Source organism: Pseudophryne corroboree, chromosome 10 (genome assembly GCF_028390025.1).
Source record: "Pseudophryne corroboree isolate aPseCor3 chromosome 10, aPseCor3.hap2, whole genome shotgun sequence".
In the NCBI taxonomy this organism is placed as follows: domain Eukaryota; kingdom Metazoa; phylum Chordata; class Amphibia; order Anura; family Myobatrachidae; genus Pseudophryne; species Pseudophryne corroboree.
The window spans coordinates 193,280,685-193,305,257 of NC_086453.1; the positions used below are offsets into that span (position 1 = coordinate 193,280,685).

General features: G+C 45.5%; 1 protein-coding gene across 4 annotated transcripts in view; it reads left to right on the forward strand.

The window, feature by feature from the left end:
- LOC134966338 (Golgi integral membrane protein 4-like) overlaps positions 1 to 24,573 on the forward strand; it is a 504,615-nt gene that overhangs the window by 169,768 nt on the left and 310,274 nt on the right. For 3 of the 4 annotated variants that reach the window (XM_063943009.1, XM_063943008.1, XM_063943006.1), the window contains exon 2: positions 21,844 to 21,918. In XM_063943009.1, coding sequence (XP_063799079.1) covers positions 21,844 to 21,918 — 75 coding nt within the window. Of the gene's footprint in view, positions 1 to 9,700; positions 9,801 to 21,843; positions 21,919 to 24,573 lie in introns of those variants that run through there. The other variant, XM_063943007.1, reaches the window with a different exon arrangement.

Consider the following 24,573-nt stretch of genomic DNA (forward strand, 5'->3'; position numbering starts at 1 on the left):
GTTTTCTTCATATCCAAGATCAGGATATGCCACTTAAGCATCAAGATCACCTCCTTCTATAGAGCACAAGAGTTTGGCATATTGTAACCACGATCTAGTCTAAAATGGCCACTATTCCCTTCATCTGCCTTTCTGTCGAAACCTGAAATTCCAGGGTGGCATGGCTACCTACCCCTTTACCATAAGGAGAACAGGAGGGAGCCATGTTCACTTTGAGGGCAGGAGGCCCTTTTTGTATGCGGAGGCTGTGGGCAAATTTGTAATATTACTTCAAGCCTACCCAGTAGCATTTGTGCAATCACAACACTATGGGGTATATGCAATTGCAGGCGAATTCCAGAAAAAGTCGAATTCCGGAACTTTTTCGCCTCAAAAAAACAATTCGCCTATGCAGTACAGTACTTTATCGCAAAAAAACGGACATTCAAAATTCGACTTTTGGCAATTCGACTTTTTTCGCATTCGACTTTTCTGCAATGGTACAGATGCTGCAATTCGCCCAAAGCATATTCAATTCAAGTTTGGAAATTCGCCTGCAGTGCTTTTCGACCGCAAATTCGACTATTTCAGTCCGCCTCAGTTGACTGGCGGGATCTAAAAAAAATTTTTTAGTACATGATTTTTTGGGATATTTGAGGATTGCTAGTAGCATATCTATTTATATTTGAAAGGATTATCTACTTGGTTTGTCTTTTTTTGCTTCACAAGTATTATTTAATTGATTTTTTAAAGGAATATTTTTTTCTTCAATCTCCTGAGGGAAATTTACCCATGATTCCACAGTTTTTCCCAGGATACACTTCTGCAAAGCCCCTCCTATCTCCTCACTCCCAGGTTTGAGACTACAGGGAGAAGGAGCCATTTTACAGTCAGCTCTGTGGAATCGTTTTTTTAGGAAAATTCCTGCGTTTTAAAACACATTCCTATTTTTGTACTGACTACAATAATGGAGCCTTTTTCTGACCAGATTGTGATGTTCATGCTGGCTGCAAGCATGATGGAGGAAGAAAGTGCTGATGAACATCAGGATCCAGGTCAGCAAATGTCTGCATTGGGTGAGCCAGTATTGCGGGTTTCATTTCCACGTCCACGCCAGTATCGCACTAGGCGTGAACTGGAGGATCTCAGCGAGTTCGAGGTGATACAAAATTATCGCTTATCGACTCGCGACATATATTCGCTGTACGCTCTGTTGGAGGCCGACTTGGAACCTCGGGCACGGACAAATCGTGCAATCAGCGGTTTTCAGAAACTGCTGGGGACGTTACATTTTTTGGCGTCAGGCACATTCCAGCCTACACTGTCTCAAACATGCGGTTTTTCACAGTCGACACTGTCGCGCTGTATAACCCAGGTCATTAGGGCTTTCCGCAAATTGACGATCCAGTACATCACATTTCCAGAGACGGACAGCGAATGTCGTGAGATCAAATTAGGCTTTTTCAACAAATACAAATTTCCCAATGTGCTGGGCGCGATTGACTGTACCCACGTGCAGATCAGACCGCCACGGAATTCAGAGGAATGTTTTCGGAACCGAAAACAGTTCCATTCCCTGAACGTGCAGGCGGTCTGTGATGTAAACATGAGATTTTTGAACATTTTTGTGGGATTTCCTGGATCATCTCACGACTCCTTCATCCTAAGCCAGTCATCGCTGTTTGACAAGTTCGAAACAGGAAACATGCCTGGTGGCTGGCTGTTAGGTATGTATTTTCATTTTTTTATTTTTTTATTATTTTATTATTTTTTTTATTTATTATTTTTTACAAGTACCTAACATTTTTTTTTATATTTTCTATAGGCGATGCGGGTTATCCAAACAAACCGTGGCTGTTGACCCCATTGTCTAATCCTGTTGGTAGAGCAGAAAAACGTTACCAAGAGACACACATTGCATCGAGGCAAATAATTGAACGTGCCTTCGGTGTACTTAAAAGCCGGTTTCGATGTTTAGACACTTCCGGCGGTGCTCTTTTGTACTCACCGTCGAAGGTTTGCGGCATGGTAAATGCATGTTGTATTTTACACAACATATGTGTCGCAAACCGTTTGCCGGTGACTCTTCGTCGCAGTGCTTTCCGACGCGGGAACCGGTCTTCTGCTCTACCGGTGGGTATGGACGAAGGAGAGGATTCCCGGCGGACATTGATCCAAAATTATTTTGCAGTTGCCTGTGAGTATACTGACAACATTTGTATTATCGTGTAAACTGACATTGGAATATTTTTAAAAAAACCTCTTCATTTATGTATTTCAGAGTTTTACATCCTGTTGATGTATATCCCCAGGCCATGTTTGTACAGTTCGTTACCCCGTTTTATCCTGTTGTTGGGTTACCGCAAATATTTGATCCTTTTATCCAACTCTACCATGGGTGACCCTACTGGTGATGTGGACCTGACCCTCTGCCATGTAGCAGACAACCCCCCCTCAGGTGAGATGTATTGCCCAAAACTCCCTTGTCCAAAATCACCCCGGCATGTCCAAAGTGCAGCCCTCCGGCATTTGCAAGACTGCACATCCAAACATTCCCTGAAACAGCAATGCTAGGGAATGTTTGGATGTGTAGTGATGCAAGTGCAGGAGGGTTGCATTTGGGCCGCTGCAACCCGCTTGTGTTGTGTGGACTGTTGTATGTACCTCTTTTTCCAGCCCCAGGGTGACACTATCACCCATATCTGGAAGCTCAAACTGTTCTCTTCCACAGGTCCTGCGATGTATCTTCCCAAGTGGCGTGGATGTGAGGAGACACGACATTTCACCTGATGTTCCATGGGTGACCCTACTGGTGATGTGGACCTGACCCTCCGCCATGTAGCAGACAACCCCCCTCAGGTGAGATGTATTGACCAAAACTCCCTTGTCCAAAATCACCCCGGCATGTCCAAAGTGCAGCCCTCCGGCATTTGCAAGACTGCACATCCAAACATTCCCTGAAACAGCAATGCTAGGGAATGTTTGGATGTGTAGTGATGCAAGTGCAGGAGGGTTGCATTTGGGCCGCTGCAACCCGCTTGTGTTGTGTGGACTGTTGTATGTACCTCTTTTTCCAGCCCCAGGGTGACACTATCACCCATATCTGGAAGCTCAAACTGTTCTCTTCCACAGGTCCTGCGATGTATCTTCCCAAGTGGCGTGGATGTGAGGAGACACGACATTTCACCTGATGTTCCATGGGTGACCCTACTGGTGATGTGGACCTGACCCTCCGCCATGTAGCAGACAACCCCCCCTCAGGTGAGATGTATTGCCCAAAACTCCCTTATCCAAAATCACCCCGGCATGTCCAAAGTGCAGCCCTCCGGCATTTGCAAGACTGCACATCCAAACATTCCCTGAAACAGCAATGCTAGGGAATGTTTGGATGTGTAGTGATGCAAGTGCAGGAGGGTTGCATTTGGGCCGCTGCAACTCGCTTGTGTTGTGTGGACTGTTGTATGTACCTCTTTTTCCAGCCCCAGGGTGACACTATCACCCATATCTGGAAGCTCAAACTGTTCTCTTCCACAGGTCCTGCGATGTATCTTCCCAAGTGGCGTGGATGTGAGGAGACATGACATTTCACCTGATGTTCCATGGGTGACCCTACTGGTGATGTGGACCTGACCCTCCGCCATGTAGCAGACAACCCCCCTCAGGTGAGATGTATTGACCAAAACTCCCTTGTCCAAAATCACCCCGGCATGTCCAAAGTGCAGCCCTCCGGCATTTGCAAGACTGCACTTCCAAACATTCCCTCCTGATACACCTAATGCTTGTCAGGGAATGTTTGGATGTGTAGTGACGCGAGTGGCGAAGGTTTGCATTTGGACCCACTGTTCCCCGCTTGTGTTGTGTGGACTGTATGTACCTCTTCTTTCCAGTCCCAGGGTGACACTATTACCCATATCTGGAAGCTCATACTGTTCTCTTCCACAGGTCTTCCGGTGTATCCTTCCTAAGTGGTGTGGATGTGAAGAGACAGTTCCTTTGATGTTCCCTGGGCAATCTACTTACGTACAATTCAAATGCATTACAAATTTTAATAAAAACCACAGGAAACTTCTATTTTTAAAAGTTTATTGAAGAAAAATATTTTTTAATAAAGTTTGAAAGTTAATTAAAACAAAAAAGTAGTTTGTTCTTTACATTCTTTTCTTGTGTATATAGATATCTGTGGGGAAAAGAAAAAAAAGTATAAAAGTAAAGACACACTAAACTCATGTTCATTTCTTTTCAATAAAAATTTGTGGAACAACACATCCCAGCATGACCCATTGCTGGACTGTGGTTCTACAAAGGCATGCGGTTCAAAGTGAAAGAGTGGCGTCAGTGGTCAGCACTTTGACACGCTAACATTTGTGGAGCAACACAGCCCAGCATGACCCATTGCTGGACTGTGTGGTTCTACAAAGGCATGCGGTTCAAAGTGAAAGAGTGGCGTCAGTGGTCAGCACTTTGACACGCTAACATTTGTGGAACAACACAGCCCAGCATGACCCATTGCTGGACTGTGTGGTTCTACAAAGGCATGCGGTTCAAAGTGAAAGAGTGGCGTCAGTGGTCAGCACTTTGACACGCTAACATTTGTGGAACAACACAGCCCAGCATGACCCATTGCTGGACTGTGTGGTTCTACAAAGGCATGCGGTTCAAAGTGAAAGAGTGGCGTCAGTGGTCAGCACTTTGACACGCTAACATTTGTGGAACAACACAGCCCAGCATGACCCATTGCTGGACTGTGTGGTTCTACAAAGGCATGCGGTTCAAAGTTTCTTGAATGAAACATGGTTCTACTCACCTTGGTACGCACAACACAAACTTATGCCGTCCACTTCATTTTTCCCCACCAATCCTATGAATAAGACAAAAACACAGACTAGTGAATAGTAAATTCACACAATTAAAGCCTACTGTACACCATTACAAAAAGGATTTTTGGAAGAAAAAAGTGGTATCAGAATAGCTCTTTGGCCCATCATACATGTAGCCACAAGGAGCTTTCATCCGTTACCACACGCGCCCGCATACATGCCCGCGCATGTATGCCTACACAAAGCTCCTTGGTAGTACCCGGTCACGGGTGGGGAAGCCCAACACAGAAAACAATAGTAAGAAAAAAAACAAACTAATGGGAGGGGAAGAAAGGGATACATGAAAAACATTTATAAATAAATAAAACAATACGACCGGGTTTATGGTGGAAGTCTGTCCGGATCCTCTTCTTCCCCCTGATAGGGCGTGGATGTCCTGGGAGGCTGGGGAGTATGTTGACTGGTCCTCTGTGCCCATGCGGCTGAAGATTGTGTGGCCGGTGGTGGAGGCATCTGGGGGGTGGGGTACATCCCTGTATATCCCTGGTACATCTGTGACTGTCTGTACTGGGATGGGACTTGAGGAAGGGTACGAGGCGTCCTTGTGGCTTGTGACGGCGGATATGGTGGATCACCAGCGTGTTGATGAGCTGTTCCTGGGAGCTTATCATAGATCATCTGCAGTGTGGTTGCGATGACCTGTTGGCTGGATGAGGAGTGTCGATGACTCTCTGACATGTTTTTATTGCTTTCTGCCAGACATGAAGTGTTGTCCACGAGCCGGGTCATGGATTCGGCCAGAATGTTAAGTATGGTCATACTCTCCCTATGATCTTGTATTCTGACCTGTAGTATTGTGGCCGTGCTGTCGGAAAGAGTCTTTTGCAGTTCAAGCAGACTGTTTGACATTTTCTCCATTGTCCTCTCAATGTTGTCCAGTCTGCTTCCCACGACATTTGTGTACGTATCCTGGCGTGTCCCAATCTCTGATGCCAGGGTGTGAACCCTCTGAACAGTTGAGGGATTCTGCCCTTCCTGGATGTCTGCCACAACTTGGATTTGGGCAGCTGAAAAGAAAATTAGACAATATTATACACATTCATCATACATTTTTTTGAAGGCTCACAATTCAATTTACTCACGCAGGGATGTAGTAACTGGAGCCTCCTGCACTTCCACCTCGTCATCCTCTGACGACTCCTGTGAGGAGATCCGGCCTGAAGTAGGAACCAATCCCCGAAGCTAGTCCGCTGCTGGTTCGTGGCACCACTGTTTGCAAAATAATTTTTTTGGGAAAGTTAATAAACTTTACACAACTGCTGACCCCCCCCCCCCCCCCCCTCCACCCTCCCACACACACAAAATAAATACAAACCTTCTCCATCCTGTGATGCCGCTGCTCCAGGAGCTCCACTTGTCCTCGTTTCAGAAGACTTTTCAAGGGTCTGGCTGGATACGTCTGCACGGCTGTCCTCAAACCCAAGAAAAGTTTTGTCTGTTAACCCTGTAGACTCAAACAGATCGGGTGATGGGTCCACAAGGGTTGTGTCTTGAGGCTCTTCAGTCACAGTCCCAGAGCTCCTGGAGGGACGACGATCTGGTGATGGCCTGCGCGCAGGAGCTGTAGTTTGGCGCCCATCTTGTGGTGTGGTCGCCGACGGTGTCTGGCGCACAGGTGATAGTCTGTGCGCTGACGTCGTCTGGTGCACAGGTGACAAACTGCGCGATGACGAACTGTGGCGCACAGGTGACGATCTGTGTGCTCGCGATGCTTGCGGCGCAGTTGATGGTCCGCGCGCTGCTGCCGATGCCTGCTGCACAGGTGACGGTCCGTGCGCTGGCGATGTCCTGTGCGCAGGTGATGTCCTCTGGGAGGCCTGTCTGAAAAAAAAAAAAAAAAAAAACACAATTAGCACATACAAAAATTTTAAAGGAAAGTACAGCTCATGTGAATGTATTCTTACCATCAGACCTCCTTTTGGACGGCTGGTCTCCCGCCTTCTTCCGTCTTCTGGGCGGTTCTTCCTCCTGGGGAAAGCCAGCAGGACGGCTGGAGTCCACACCTCCGCGAACTCCTTCGACCATGGCAGGGTTCATGCGCCTTCTAATAACGTTCTCCCAGGGTAGCCACTTCAGATTGAGAGCCGGGCCACCTCCCGTAGCTGTCTCATGTCGGCGCTGAATCCCCATCTTCTTCTTGGTCTGTCTGCGGCAATCACTGTACCGCTTCAAGCAATTTCTGGTGCTCCGGCGGTTTCCAGATATTGCAGTGACTTGATTGGCAATGGATTCCCAGATGATTCGCTTAGCCCTAGCTGATGTTGTCTGTGCCTTTGATCCATACAAAGCGTCGTAGGACCTGTCGACGCAATCCACTAAGGTACAGTTTTCCGCCTCAGTGTATCTGGGTCCACGCACCTTTTTCTGTCCTGCATCTTCACCAGAGGCTTCCTCCTCCGACTGCTCCTCTGGCTGGCTTCTTGCCTTTAGGGATTAAAAATAAAATAAAATAATAATAATAAGATCGGTATGTACCTGTGAGTGTCAGTATCCCTGGCATTGCGCACATATTCCAGTAGGTGTGCATGGCATTGCGCAAACTACAGTAAAGAAAGTTTGATGCTATTTGTGTCTGCAGGTGTGGTTAGTACCTTTCTACTAGGCTTTTTCTTGGACTTCTCATGGGCCCTTGACGACCGCGGCTGGTCACTACATGCCTGGTCGGTCGTATACGCCTCCTGGGTTGGCTCCCACTCCTCGTTGCTATGAAGGGATAGATCCGAGGGGGTGGGGGAAGGGGCGGATCGGGTCTGCTTGTCCTTTGACATCTCTGATAGAAAATAAAATAAAATAAACATACATACATACATACATACATACATACATGTATAAATGGCTGACCCACACAAAATGGCTGACCCACACTGTCGACCAAACTTGCTCCAAATCAGCCCAAAATGGCCAGAAAGCATCCCAGCACACTCAGGAGGTACACCACAGCAAAATTAGGCGGGAAAACACATGTTTGCCAAACTGCCGACAGCACATGTCGACCAGGCTGTCGACCAAACTTGCTCCAAATCACCCCAAAATGGCCAGAAAGCATCCCAGCACACTCAGGAGGTACACCACAGCAAAATTAGGCGGGAAAACATGTTTGCCAAACAGTCTACAGCACATGTCGACCAGGCTGTCGACCAAACTTGCTCCAAATCACCCCAAAATGGCCAGAAAGCATCCCAGCACACTCAGGAGGTACACCACAGCAAAATTAGGCGGGAAAACACATGTTTGCCAAACAGTCTACAGCACATGTCGACCAGGCTGTCGACCAAACTTGCTCCAAATCACCCCAAAATGGCCAGAAAGCATCCCAGCACACTCAGGAGGTACACCACAGCAAAATTAGGCGGGAAAACACATGTTTGCCAAACAGTCTACAGCACATGTCGACCAGGCTGTCGACCAAACTTGCTCCAAATCACCCCAAAATGGCCAGAAAGCATCCCAGCACACTCAGGAGGTACACCACAGCAAAATTAGGCGGGAAAACACATGTTTGCCAAACAGTCTACAGCACATGTCGACCAGGCTGTCGACCAAACTTGCTCCAAATCACCCCAAAATGACCAGAAAGCATCCCAGCACACTCAGGAGGTACACCACAGCAAAATTAGGCGGGAAAACACATGTTTGCCAAACAGTCTACAGCACATGTCGACCAGGCTGTCGACCAAACTTGCTCCAAATCACCCCAAAATGGCCAGAAAGCATCCCAGCACACTCAGGAGGTACACCACAGCAAAATTAGGCGGGAAAACACATGTTTGCCAAACAGTCTACAGCACATGTCGACCAGACTGTCGACCAAACTTGCTCCAAATCACCCCAAAATGGCCAGAAAGCATCCCAGCACACTCAGGGGGTACACCAATGCTAATAGAAGACCCAAAAAAGTCAATTAAAGAATAAAAAAAAAACATGAAAAACTACCCCAAAACACAAGTCTCCCCCAAAAAATGCAGCGACACAAGCAAGGGGCTATACACATACCTGCACACATGCACACATACACAAACACCCCATGTACACCTCATGGCAACCCCCACTACACAAACACATACATGCAACACCAGACACACATGTGGTACTTACCTACAAATGTAGTAAAAGCTCCTAAAATGGCTCTCCTCCGGGGTAACAGGAATCCTCCTGACTGTCCTGGAATAAAGCCTGCTGGGGTGTCCAAACGATATCCACAGCAAACAACCAAATTGCTAGCTCTGCACCTCCTCACACCTCTCTGCAGGTTCACAAAATGGCTGCAGAGCACGCAGCAAACAAGCCCTAATAAAGGGCTGCTTTCGGCGGGAAGGCGAATTCTGGACGCCCACTACTCGCCGATTGGCCGTTATCCGCCTGAGGGTGGGTCGAATTAGTTTTATATTGCATATGGTGAATTCAGTGTCCCGGCGACAGGGCTGCGGCTGGCGAGTGCGGGCGAATTTTACAGGGGCGGATTAAATGACTCGATTCGCCCGCTATTGCATATACCCCTATATTTCCACTGTAATTAATGTGTTTTGGAGATCCAGATTGGGACAACCCTTTTTAAAAATAATGAAGGCATGGCTCTACCTGTATAAAAGTTCTCTCATTACTATGTATCCTAGGAAAATCCCATTGATCACACCACATCACAAACCTAGATGGGGCAATGGCTAGTCCATTACCACACTTTCTCTACTTAGGATCTCCTGCGTTTTTCTAATGTTTCTTGTAAACTTTTGTCTTCAAGTATATGGCATGAATTGTCTTGCAATATGTTACATAGAATTTATCTGTCTCCTCATAGATCATTTCTAATGAGTTGTCCGATAAACAGGGCTTTCTGGATGAGCGTGAAGCGTAATGCAGAGATGAAGCTAATCAATTATGTTCCCTTAATGCCGTCATGGGTTATATTTGGATTTCCCCCTAAGTCTCAACGCATCACTAAGGGTGGTAAGAATCTCTTATTGGCTCTAAGCTCTGCAGCAAAATAAAAAATAAATAACCTTGCAGAACTGGGTCCACCCAGTTCCACCTGCATTTTTTTTATTTAAAGAGAAGCTTAATCATATTTTTAGGATGGACTGGGTGAAGGCCATGTTTGAGACCAAAAAAAAAGAGTGGGCTCATTCTTTGATGTCTGGGAGAGTTATATTGAAACATTGCCTCTCTTTGTGCAGAGAAGGATCCATAATAGCTTGCACCTGGTACGAGTTGAGAATAATAGGTGGTGATCCTTCGATTGCTTTATAGAATAATTGGCAATATAAAGTAGTTTTTGTATAAGAAACAGATGGCACATATTTCGTTCACATTACCTTTTCTTTGTGCTGTGTACTTTAGCAATTTCTTGTTATAATTGCCACAGTGTTATTATTTGAGGTTCTTTTTATGTAATAGGAGTCATTTGGTAAATCATTGCTGTAGCTTTGTCAATAATATTAGCACATAACCAATGCACAATTCCTTTTTTGCATATATTTTCTTGTGCTTCAAAGATTTATTTTTTTTCCTTTCTAGGAAACATCCTTAATGGTAGGAGGTCCTCAGAGACATTTTGCTACAGGGATGAGGGGCACAACATTACTTAATATGGGTGGACATTTTTAATACATTCTAAATTCCTAGATTTCCCCTAAGGCAAGTATTGATTTGAGTTCTCTACAGCTCTACAGTCGAGGAACATTCTGTCATCATTTGTGAGTAATAAGCTTCTCAAAGTCATGAGATGCCAAATGATTGAAAAATTATTAGCTCACCTTTACTTTGCCCACAATATAACTTGGCCGCATTACAAATGACAAAATAAATCTTGGCATAAGTCATTAAGGGGTATATTCAATTGGTGTCGAAAACTGCCGTTTGACGAAAAGACGTCAGTTTTCGACTTTTTAAGGTCAAATCGTGATTCAACCTATTCAGTGCTATTCGACAAGTCGAGGAATTCTTACAAGTCCAGACTTACCGCGGCTACGCTTGAAGGCATGGAGGTTGAACGCCAGATATTAGCTCGGAAGGGCATTCCGAACAAGGTCATTCCTACCCTGATACAGACTAGGAAGGGAGTAACGTCTAAACATTACCTATCTGCAATCGGATTGGTTCGAGCCTTTACAGGAGGTGTATGTCAAGTTTCTTACTTGGAAGGCGGTCACACTGTTGGCATTAGCATCTGCTAGACGTGTGTCGGAATTGGGGGCATTGTCATGCCAGAGCCCCTACTTGATTTTCCATGAGGATAGAGCTGAGCTCCGAACGCGTCGGCAATTTCTTCCAAAGGTTGTGTCAGCTTTTCATATTAACCAACCTATTGTGGTGCCGGTGGCTACTGACTCCTCAATTACCTCAAAGTCCTCGGACGTTGTGAGGGCTTTGAAAATTTATGTGAAGAGAACTTCGCGTCACAGGAAGTCGGACTCACTATTTGTCCTTCTATGATCCCAACAAGATTGGGTGTCCTGCATCTAAGCAGACGATTTCTCGCTGGATCAGGCTTACTCTCCAGCATACTTATTCTACGGCAGGCGTGCCGTGTCCAAGATCTGTTAAGGGCCACTCTACTCATAAAGTGGGTTCTTCCTGGGTGGCTGCCCGGGGTGTCTCTGCTTTACAGCTTTGCCAAGCAGCTACTTTGTCAGGATCGAACACGTTTGCTAAGTTCTATAAGTTCGATACTTTGGCCTCTGAGGACCTAATGTTTGGTCAGTCAGTTCTGCAGGAACCTCAGCACTCTCCCTTCCATACTGGGTGCTTTGGTACATCCCCATTGTACTAAATAGAACCCCAGCATCCTCGAGGACGTAAGAGAAAATAGGATTTTAATTACCTATCGGTAAATCCTTTTCTCGTAGTCCATAGAGGATGCTGGGCGCCCACCCAGTGCTTCGTTTTCCTGCATTGTTACTTGGTTAAGTATTGCTGATTCAGTTGTTGCTGAATCGTTTCAGTTTGGTTAGCTTGGCTTTCCTTTTGTTATGTGTGAGCTGGTTTGAATCTCACCACTATCTGTGTATTTCCTTCTTTTGAAGTATGTCCGTCTCCTTGGGCACAATTTCTAGACCCTGGTAGGAGGGGCATAGAGGGAGGAGCCAGCCCACACTATTAAACTCTTAAAGTGCCCACGGCTCCCAAGGGACCCGTCTATACCCCATGGTACTAAATGGACCCCAGCATCCTCTACAGACTACGAGAAAAGGATTTACCGGTAGGTAATTAAAATCCTGTTTTGTATTGATATAGATTTACTAATTAGAACTACAGTAGCTTATCAACCTTGATTAGCAGAGTGGTACTAACACATAAGGCCGTGTATTGCTGCTCATATATTTGGATGAATCAGATTCAACAGTCTAAATGTTTACACTGTAATCCACAAACTGTTTGTTTTATCCATTTTTTTAAGATGTTATTTTATTGTATTATTATTAAAATATTTTTTATATATTTACTTGCAAGTAAACAGCGCTCCATTTGATTTTGGTTTTTTTTTCTGCTTAGTAACTAAACCCCATGGATTCTTTAAGGTGCATACATACTTCTCAAGAGAGTAAATGACGTCGCTCATTTTCACCCTTTCTAAGCGGGTATGGGTCATTTGTTCGACACAACTTAGATTCACAGTCATTTTTGATCGACATGCATTAGGTCGACATGTACTAGGTCAAAAGGTCGACATGATTTTTTTTTTTTTTTTACTTTTTTTGGTGTCGTTTTCTTCGTAAAGTGACGGGGTACCCCAATTAGTGCACCGTGTCCCCTTGCATGCTTCGGGCAAGGTGCCTCGCTCTGCTACTGCTGTGCTCGGCGCAGGTTACCATTCCCAATTGTAGTCCACGTGGATCGTAAAGTATGAAAAAGTTAAATTGGAAAAAAAAATTAAAAACTCATGCCGACCTTTTGAACTGTCGACCTAGTGACCCTGTCGACCTAATGCATGTCGACCAACAGCGGTCGACCTAATGACTGTCAACCTAAGTGGTGTCTACCTAATGATCATCATATCCCTTCTGAGCAAGATAGTTTACTTTCTCGACAAGTGTGTATGCCGCCGAGTGATGCGCAGCACCGTGGGTCGTTAATGGGCCTTAGTCAGGCCCAGATCCAGCCGTAATCCTCACTTACGATTGCATAGGGGAAATAATGCTGTAAACTGTTATTTAAGTGTATCTGGCTGGTGCTAAATACGTAAATGCATTTAGAAAAGGTTTAAAAAAAAGTATTGTTGTTTTTTTATGGTGCCATACATTCTCACTGCTTTAGCTGTTGTATAAATAGTATATTTTTTAAATGATTTTGGGTCTGATTCTGAGTTGGACACAAGATTATGTTGGTGTTTTTATGGTGTATGCATCAAAATCACGAAAAAGTCTCATGCACATGCATTCTATGGTGTTCAAGGAACGATTGGGCCACACTAATTCTGGAATGTGGTAGGCCTTCATGGGCTATTATTGGGAAGAGGCTATACAGACACACAAAGATCTTCTGTTAAATAGGTGTGATATGGGAGTTTCGCAGGAATGGTTTCAGACTGACACATACTTTGGAGGCCATACTTAAGCAGGGTACAGACTGCAGTGATGGGGATTTGTTCCGACATCGGAACTAATTCTGGTCAGCCTGGATTGCCCATACACACTGGAGCGATCCGTCCTTCATTCTAGGGGACACTGGTGATGTCAGGTTTGATGTGCAGCACATAAAACCTGACTATGTCACTAGCAACCGTGGGCACGTGCATATTGGGTGCACACACTGCCCGATATGCGCCATATTGAGCGATATGTCATCTGATCTGGTGAATCGAACTGACATATCGCTCAGTGTGTAACCAGCTTATGCCAGAGATTCTGCACCCAGCATTGGACTGATTGTAAATCCGATGGTGCTCTGGGCATGTTTGACTGAAGACTCTCAAAGTGGACATCCCAGCCCTTACGCGTTCAGACATACGGTTGTACCACAAAAGGCATCAATGATGTTGCAGAAGTGTGCGACTCAGAATGAGCCACTTTGTTTCTTGAAATGATGAAACTAGCAGGTGCCAGCCTAAGATATACACATGAAATGGACTGCAAACCGCTAATTATCCACAGGTTCTGGGTTTTTTTTGTTTGTTAATTGTTAAGAGAAAATAGGGTTTTAGTTGGATACTCCCTGTCTAAAAGTCAGCAATTTACCATTCCAGAGATTTGTCATATGGTCCTAATTTCTGGAGGTTCTTTCCATCATTCCCATCAGGCAGGGCTGACTAGAACAAGTTTCATGTGATCTGTGACTGCAATATATACACTGCTCAAAAAATAAAGGGAACACTAAAATAACACATCCTAGATCTGAATGAATGAAATATTCTTACATAGTTGAATGTGCTGACAACAAAATCACACAAAAAGTATCAATGGAAATCAAATTTATTAACCCATGGAGGTCTGAATTTGGAGTCACCCTCAAAATTAAAGTGGAAAAACACTTCATGCTGATCCAACTTTGATGTAATGTCCTTAAAACAAGTCAAAATGAGGCTCAGTAGTGTGTGTGGCCTCCACGTGCCTGTATGACCTCCCTACAACCCACACAAGTGGCTCAGGTTATGCAGCTCATCCAGGATGGCACATCAATGCAGGACCGCTACCTCCGCCTTTGTGCAAGGAGGAAAAGGAGGAGCACTGCCAGAGCCCTGCAAAATGACCTCCAGCAAGCCACAAAGGTGCATGTGTCTACTCAAACGATTAGAAACAGACTCCATGAGGGTGGTAGGAGGGCCCGACGTCCACAGGTGGGGGTTGTGCTTACAGCCCAACACCGTGCAGGACGTTTGGCATTTGCCAGAGAACACCAAGATTGGCAATTGGCATTGTCTTGCATTAGGAGGAACACAGGGCCAACCGCACCAGCATATGGTCTCACAAGGGGTCTGAGGATCTCATCTTGGTACCTAATGGCAGTCAGGCTACCTCTGACGAGCACATGGAGGGCTGTGCAGCCCCCCAAAGAAATGCCACCCCACACCATTACTGAGCCACTGCCAAACCGGTCATGCTGGAGGATGTTGCAGGCAGCAGAACATTCTCCTTGGCGTCTCCAGACTCTGTCACGTCTGTCACATGTGCTCAGTGAGAACCTGCTTTCATCTGTGAAGAGCACAGGGCGCCAGTGGCGAATTTGCCAATCTTGGTGTTCTCTGGCAAATGCCAAACGTCCTGCACGGTGTTGGGCTGTAAGCACAACCCCCACCTGTGGACGTCGGGCCCTCATACCACCCTCATGAAGTCTGTTTCTGATCGTTTGAGTAGACACATGCACCTTTGTGGCTTGCTGGAGGTCATGTTGCAGGGCTCTGGCAGTGCTCCTCCTGTTCCTCCTTGCACAAAGGCGGAGGTAGCAGTCCTGCTGCTGGGTTGTTGCCCTCCTACGGCCTCCTCCATTTCTCCTGATGTACTGGCCTGTCTCCTGGTAGCGCCTCCATGCTCTGGACACTACGCTGACAGACACAGCAAACCACCTTGCCACAGCTCGCATTGATGTGCCATCCTGGATGAGCTGCATAACCTGAGCCACTTGTGTGGGTTGTAGGGAGGTCATACAGGCACGTGGAGGCCACACACACTACTGAGCCTCATTTTTACTTGTTTTAAGGACATTACATCAAAGTTGGATCAGCCTGTAGTGTGTTTTTCCACTTTAATTTTGAGTGTGAATCCAAATCCAGACCTCCATGGGTTAATAAATTTGATTTCCATTGATAATTTGTGTGATTTTGTTGTCAGCACATTCAACAATGTAAAGAACAAAGTATTTAATAAGAATATTTCATTCATTCAGATCTAGGATGTGTTATTTTAGTGTTCCCTTTATTTTTTTTGAGCAGTGTAGTTTAACTCATTCAGGCCTACGTCAAGGGATTATGTCAAAAATTTTAACAGTACACATCATCCAAAAACTATTTCCATATGTGCAACAGCCTGTACACTTACAGTGTCTGGCAGTTGTTTAGGCAGAAGCATGTCTGCCTCTGGCAAGTGGCCATGTGTTTATTTCTGTATATATCTGCATAGTTTTTATTCAAGTGCACAAATCCCATGTTTGCTATCTGACCTTGGCACGGTGTTACATGGCATGCGATGCTGCTACCGCGTGTTCTCCAGCTAGACTCCTTCTGTACCACAGAGGTTGATTATGGTGTTATATAGAGGTTATGTAGTTGGAAAGCAGATGTGTCTGCATGTTATTTTCTCTGTATGTGATGGAATATTTGTTTCAGCAGTATTTTATTCTATTTATTGGAGTTACAAATACTTATGCTGTACCATGTACTCTGTATGGGTCAGATTCTAAGTACAGTATATATACAGGTTGAGTATCCCATATCCAAATATTCTGAAATACGGAATATTTCCGAAATACGGAATTTTTTGAGTGAGACAGAGATAGTGAAACCTTTGTTTTCTGATGGCTCAATGTACACAAACTTTGTTTAGTACACAAAGTTATTAAAAATATTGGCTAAAATTACCTTCAGGCTGTGTGTATAAGGTGTAAATGAATCATAAATGCATTCTGTGCTTAGACTTAGGTCCCATCGCCATGACATCTCATTATATTATGCAATTATTCCAAAATACGGAATAATCCGATATCCAAAATACTTCTGGTCCCAAGCATTTTGGATAAGGGATACTCAACCTGTACTTATTTTTATTTATACTATGATATAGTGTCCTCACTAGGTGCAGGGTGCAGATCAGTGAGGAGGGCTTATTTAAATTGAAATTGAGGGAGTGTGCCAAACATGGCAGATTGTACAGACAATATATTTAGTTAACAGGAGTCTTTGCCTATTTGGAGCTTACAGTCTACTTGTTCTCAAAAACGGTCCTCAAGGCACATGAACAGTCCAGGTTTTAAGGATAGCCATAATTGTGCGCATGTGACTTAATTAGTAACTAGATACTGTATTTTGATTTAATCATCTGTGCTTAAGCATGGCTATCACTAAAACCTGGACTGTTAGTTTACCTTGAGGACCAATCTACTTTGAGGAAGTATTTATTAAGTACATTCTATAAAATGATAGATACATGCTGATTAGTTATTGCCACCGTCTCCACTCTTTTCTCTGCTTGATACATCTGCTCCTAAGTTCCCTGAACAGCATACATACTTTATACCAATTTTACAAAAAAAAAACACCCCAGGTTCGACCCAAGTTTTCAGACACTGTTCCAACCTGGATCAGACACTGGTTATACTAACTACACATTGAACCAGAGTTATTCCCGGGTCAGCCCCATTTATACCCCTTTCACACCGCCCAAATAACCCGGTATCGACCCGGCATATTGCCGGGTCGGCGTGTGGTGTGAAAGGGGCATTACCGAAATCGCGGGTCGCCTGACCTGGCAATTCAACCCGGGTATAAAGCAGTGTTATTCCCGGGTTGAATACCAGGTCAGTGGCTGCGTAAACGGACATCGACCCGGGACCCGTTTACTAGATAGGGAGAGGCGGCGCAGAGATGAGATCATCTCCTAGCGCCGCCTCCACCTCTGCCCCCCCGCTGCAATGGCAACCCGCCCGGCATATTGCCGGGTCGGGAAAGCCTGCAGCAGCTGCCAATGCCGGATCCCACCCGGGAAGGACCCGTTTCCAATTCCCGGGTGGGTTCCGGCATTGGCAGTGTGAAAGGGGTATTACACTGAACCTGGGTCTGCCCTGCATGTCACTCTCAGATCCATCCTTAAATCAGGCCTCTGCATACACAGCCAAGCAGCAGCTTTAAAGCAGAACCAGGGTCGAGCTGTTTACACTGCATCATTGCCTGACCCTAGCTACCAGGGTCGGATTCCCTGGTCACTGGACCTGGGTTATTTTTCAAGGACCCTTTTACACCAAGCTGCGACCTGGGTAGACCCAGCAATAATGCGGGTCAAAAGCTCAGTGTAAAAGGTGTAGAAGCCAATTAGCCTACAAGCATAGGTATCTGGTCTTTAGGTCAACACTCATTAGGTCGACATGGTCACTAGGTTGATTTGGCAAAGGTCGACACATGAAAATGTTGCCCATGAGTTCTTCACATTTTCTTTTCATTTAAAAAAAAAAAACTTTTTCATACTTTACTATTCACGTGGACTACATTTGGGATTAGTAACCAGTGCCAAGCACATGCCCGAAGCATGGCGAGCGAAGTGAGCCATACGAGGGGACACAGTGCACTATTTGGGGTTCCTGGACACTTTACGAAGAAAACTACACCCCAAAAAAATTGTAAAAAAAACCCTCATGTCGTCCTAATGACCGCGTCAAACTATTTCAGGTGTTGACCTACAGAGCCGTCTTAACAGCAGTGTAAGCCCCTGGGCACGGCAATGCACTGGGGCCCCTACCCACCCATCAGTGGTAAGGGTGGGGGTAGGCAACTTTGATGTCCTGCGAGGGGTAGGGGGGTTCTATCTTTCGCTCAGCATGTAGGACCTGGAGAAATAATTTCTGCTAATTACTCCTTTACTGCACAAATGGGGCGGAAAAGAGAACACTAAACTGTAGAAGGGGGCATTGGGCTGAATGAAGGGGCCCTGATACATGACTTCCAGGGTGGTAGGGGGTGTTTAAAACATAGGGGAGGGGTGGATAGTGGAGTGGGCTTAATATTCATCATTTTACGGGGGTCAGGGCAACTTGCTTTACTGTAGATATCTCCAGTTCCTGGAAATATATTTCTCAGCTTTAATGGGATAAAAAATACTAGTGTCTCACCTTTCAGGAGGTACTTGGGACTTGGGGATCAGACTTCAGTAGCCAGAGCAATCCACCAACAAAAATATAAAACTGCATATTAGGCGTGTGGAGCTGGAGCAGGGACCAGCTGCTTGAAGGCCGATATCTGTGGTTCTGGGCAAAGTGCAGAAAAGCTGCCAGTGTCATCTGAAAGGGGAGAGTCACAGCTTTTGGATTATACCCTCAGAAAAACTCTGTCAGACAGAACCCGAGATATCTGGCTGGGAAGAACAATTAACAGGTTTGGATGGGGACCACTGCTTTGAAGTCAGATATCTCCGGTTCCCCAGGGCCGATTTTAAAAAATCTGGTACCCCTGGAAAGAGGAGACCCTCAGCTATCAGCCTAGGGCCCTTTTACTCCTGGGGCCCTTGGGCAAGAGCCCATTGAGCCCATACGAAAAGACGGCCCTGTTGACCTAGTCTGTTGACCATTAGATGTCGACATAATGACAGTTGACATAGGCACAGTCGACTGTCAACCAATAGTTGTCGACCTAATGACTGTCGTCCTAGTATGATCCACACCCCCAAGCATGTTCTTGGCATGAGGAAATACACTGGATTAATCATGGGCAGAATACACAAACTCCACAAAGATCTATATATAAGAAAAGCTTGCTGATAGTGGGCGTTACAGGCAGATAATAAATAGCTGTGACCTGGTGCCTAGTCCAGATCCATTTCCTAAAGGGCCCCGTACACTACAACGATATGTCTGAGGCTGAAGTCGGAGGCAATTTCCCTTGAACTCTCCCGGGAGTGGTTCCATACGTTTCCATATGATTTGGTACATGTGTGGCTTTTTTTGCATGAGATCTATCGCATGCGATATGTCACGAGGCGACATAGTGCATGTGATGTATCGCAATGCATTCACATGTACCATCTAAATTTTACTATCATACCTCACCGCAGGAGCCCAATCTCGTCTGATCTTGGAAGCAAAATGGTGATGGGCTGGGTTAGTATCTGATAGGGGGACCTTCAGAGAATACTCGGTGTAGTAATTTCAGATTCAATCCGGGCTCAATACCAACAGCAGGATCACCACTTCATTTTCATCTATTTCACTTTCCTATATAAATTATTTTTTTCTTGCCTCCCTAGGGCAGTCCGCAGGGAAACAATTGGGCACAGTTAAGCCTTAATAACTGTATAGCCATCTATTTTGCATATATGTGGATGTGTGGACTCCTGTCACAAATGATCTGGTCCTCCTTGATCATAATAGGTCCTAATTAAAACAAGCTTCGCTTGTGCTGGTATGGCAGGTTTCAGAGAGTGAACCACAGTATCCATATCTCCCAGCCACTCTTATATGTACTAACCAGAACATGATTTTATTTTTGTTTATACTATTGTAAGTCTGTATTCTGTACGTTAACTCTACGGTAATAAACATCAATGGTGCAACATTGGGATACAGTGGCGGTGAAAACGGGTGTAGTATGTCTGACCGCCGGTGAGCATACCAACGCTGGGATCCCATTAGCATACCGACGCCGGGATCCCGGCGGGGAGGGGCGAGTGCAGCAAGCCCCTTGCGGGCTCGGTGGCGACTTGCGGTCGCCACAAGTTCTATTCCCACTCTACGGGTGCCGTGGACACCCACGAGTGGAAATAGTCCCTGTTGGTTGGCATGCTGACCATCGGGATAGTGAGGGGGCGGGATGTCGGTGGAGGTCATGTGACCGTCGGTCTCCCGACCGCCGGTCACATGAATACCACCCGTGAAAACACATGGCCATTAGGGGGTTAAAATAAGTTTGGGGACACAGAAACACAAGGTGCAGCATTGCGGTACAGTGGTGGTGAAAACACATGTCCATTAGGGGGTTACAATGATTTTGGGGCCAGAGAAACTCAAGGTTCAGCATTGGGGTACAGTGGGGGGAAAACACATGGCCGTTAGGGGTTTTTAAAATGGCTTTGGGCCCACAGAAATTAATAAAATGTGAACAATATAATACATTGGGGGTCAGTGTGATTACATTGGTGGACAGTGTGCTAGGTGGACAGTGATATTGGTGGTCAGCGTGGATTAAATGCATACTTGGGGCAATGCGAAAACCAATCAAATCGGATATATCTGTAGCTCTCCTCCAGCTGCGTCGCTGCTGATGCTGCCGCTGATGGGAGTGTCCTGAGAATGACAGTCAAACTTCCTACGATATATTGCTTGCGATATATCGCAGGCACAAAAAAAACACTCCTTTTTCCATACGATTCCATGCGATTACAAAATATCACGAGTGCAGCATTAGCGGTCTAGGGGATCTGACACAACACTCAAGGGAACACGCATCGGATCGGATGGAAAACACATATGATGTGACACTTTTTTCATAAGATATATCGGTCCGAAAGGTGGAAATCGGCCATTATCATTCTAGTGTATGGGGCCCTAGAACACTACTCCAAGCTGAAGAATTCATTAAAATTATTACAAATCATTATTAAACGTTTTTAAGGAGCAATATAGTTCTTTTTAGTATGATTTAAGCAATCCGGCTTTCTTTTTTCAGGTAAAGGGGCTCTGTGATTGTTTACTGAACAGGAGGTATGAGTAATTAATGCCAACTGGGGCTAAAATTATAATAGTCTCTTCAAGATGACATGTCTGCTGTATTATTAACCCTCAATCCTACATTAATTTTCTTTTGATTTTTGAACAAAAGTAGCACCTAGGTGGAGATCCCCAACCACTAAGCATAGGAGAGAACTGTGGCCTGTAATGGCCCAGGCTGGATGTTTCCAGTGAATATAGAAACCAGTTTGGACGCGAGTCATAGCTAATCCATTTGCAAAAGTACAGTAGTCCAATTCTGACAACACACTGCTCAATATGTGCAGCTCCAGCAGCTGAGGCCCTATAAAGATTGAGGTATCCCACTGTTGTGGTACCACATAAAAGGGGTATCTGTGCACATATGGACTGATCTACTTCTGTTTCTTGTTTGGGAGATGACCTCGCACACACTGCGATAGATGTCATTAGCCGTCAAGATTTTCCATTCTGACTAATCAACTAACTCATGACCATATCAGCACATTATGGTGGAAAGGTTGCTGAGCAGTTTCACTTTATATTATGATAGCGCTTACTGGCTCAGGCTCACTCAGCATCCTGGGAGATGTAGTCCATCAACACCTAACCGCTTGATAGTTTCTGATCATTATTACACAATATAACAATTCCGTTTTTGTTTCTCTTTAAGTGGTGTACGAGCATCGGTCAAGACTGGAACGTTCTTTGCAGAAAGAAAAAGGTGAACACAAGAAGACAAAAGAAGGTCAGTGTTGCACTCTTATTTTTTTATCTCTCGAGTTTGTACAAACACTTAAAAAATAAAATCTTTCTTCTTTGGGGTCCATGGTCTCCACATGGTTAACCTTGGGTATGATCTGGTGGAAACCAGGACTGGTACCGAACAATAAAGCTTTGTGAGCCTCCCAGGATGCACTGGGTTCCTCTCCCATTATACCCCGCCCCCATGCTCAAGCATTTCAGGTATTTTTTGGTTCCAGGAAAAAGCTGGTCACACTGAGCAGAGGCTGCACACTGCAGGCCAAGCTTTTGCTTTTTAAATTTTTTCTTTTTTTTCTCTTGAGCAATCGGTGTTAGGCAGTCCAACAGGATGCCAGCACTGATGCTCCAACACCCGCACCGGGCCGCCACACTACAACTGGGTGTGTGACTTTGCGGGATCCCTGGCGATCACCTTTACTAACACTGGGGGACAGGTAAGATGGGTTCCCGCTTGAGGGACCAGTGTGTAGCGCAGTCTATTTACCGCTGGTCTGGCAAGAGGACCAGTGGCGCTAAGGTGCTCCAGGACCATTATGGTGTGGTCGCACTAGACCACCAGGGCTGTAATGTATACTGCCGTAGGGGACACATATAGGCCAGGAGAACTGGTGGTGACAATCAGCATAGGGGAGGTCAGCGCATCCACAGTGGTCTTCCCACCATGGGCTGTTCTTCCCTCATCCTCCTCTACAGAGAGACGCTGGGCAGTCATTCTCTGAGCTCTGTAGGTCTCCAGGAGCGGTGGGTTAACTCTCCCTGTATACCTGTACCTCATAGCAGGTTATACAAAGCTCTGCATCCTACCAGTCTCTTCTACAGAGCAGGGTAGTTGATATCAGTGCCCATTGGAGTTAAATTCTTTATTCTGCATTGCATGTGACTTATGCTTGTACTGCTGCATGTTTTCACATCTCTTCACTTTCGATGTTCTTTCCCTTTTCTTTTAATAACCCTTGAACACTGGTGTGTTTTAGGTTGAATTTGCCACACTGTACTATGTATTGTATATTGTTTTTGCACTTTGTTAAATACTATTACTGTTACACGCTGCACATGGCCAAATTAGTGTGTGCACTTAATTTTTGCCATGTCTACCAAATCTAAGACCAAGAAGACAGGGGCTTCTATCTTGGTAGCATGTAAAACCTGTAACATGGAGGTTTTACCTCAGGAATTGACCATATTGCTACTCCACCCGTGGCTCCCCCTATAGGTATACCATAACCACTGTAGCCCTCAATGTATCCCCCTATGGGATTCCAACAGTCATTACAGCTTGTTTATCAGGTAATTGCAGCCCCACCCGTCCCTCCTACATGGTTGTACTTGTTCTCTACCTGATATACAGAGCTTGGCTGCTTCCTCTATTGCATTTCAGAGCATGATGCAGCATCAGGGTACAATACCTACACCCTCTACATGTGCCTTCCTCACAATTTACTTCCCTCTCTGATTCAGAAGAATCATCAGTTACTGCTGACCATGCTGAGGTTTCAGAAACTGAATCCCCCTCAGGGTATGAGGAGACCCCACCTAAATTTCATGTGGCTACATTAATTAGGGCGGTAAAATTCTCACTTCAGCTGGAAGATGCTGAACCAGCCCCTGCTACTAAAGATCGTCTGCGTGAACGGTAGAAGGTAGTTTTAGCTGAGTTTTCACACTTAGACCACATCTCAGAAGCTTTGAACAAGGCATGGAAAACTCCCACTAAGAAATTCTCAGTCCTTAAGATGCTCAGCTCCTTTTACCCATTGCCCACAGCAGTTTGTACAAAGTGGGAGACTCCGCCTATGGTGTATGCTCATGTGACACATTTAATTAAAAGTTCCATACTTCCTATCCTGACTGCATCCTCTCTTAATGAACTGGCAGACAATTGGATACGTGTCTCAAATGTCTGTGTTCCCTTACAGGAGCGACTGACAGACTGGATACTGCTACAGCCTGGGTGGCTAAGGCCATCAAGACTTGGGCCAACAACCTTGAACAGAGTTTCACGTCTGATCCCACCAAGGACCAGTTGTCTCTCCTTACTAATATCAGAGACATGGTCTGTTACATTGGTGAGGCAACTTTGGACATAGTTTTGTTATCCTCTAAGGCTTCGGCTGTTTCCATTGCAGCTTACCGCGTTGTGTGGCTCTGCTCGTGGAAAGCGGATTTAGGCTCAAAGAAGGCCCTAGAAGCCTTGCCATACGCAGACAAACTCCTGTTTGAACTGGACAAGATTGTAGAGAAACTGGCAACCTCTAAGACCGCTTGCCTGTCTTCAGCATCCTCACTGTGGCCTCGGACTTTGTCCTTCCGTCAGCAGGATGAGGCCAAATGTCAGACCTTCATGTGAGTGTCTCGCACCGCCAAGACCTCCAAAACCAAAACCAAACAGGCTTGGGCTACCAAATATCCAGCTACCAAGCCAGAAAACAAATCCTCAGCCTGACCCCAGGGTGAGAGGCTCACTTCTTCATTCGCCCACACATGGCGTCAAGTTACCACTGACGCCTGGTTCCTAGAAGTGGTCTCTCACAGGTAAATTTTCTCCTTCCTGAAGCGTCGTCCCAGACAATATATCCCTACTACTCCGTTAACAGACTCTGGCAAAGCACAGGCGCTGACAGGAGTCATATGATCTGAA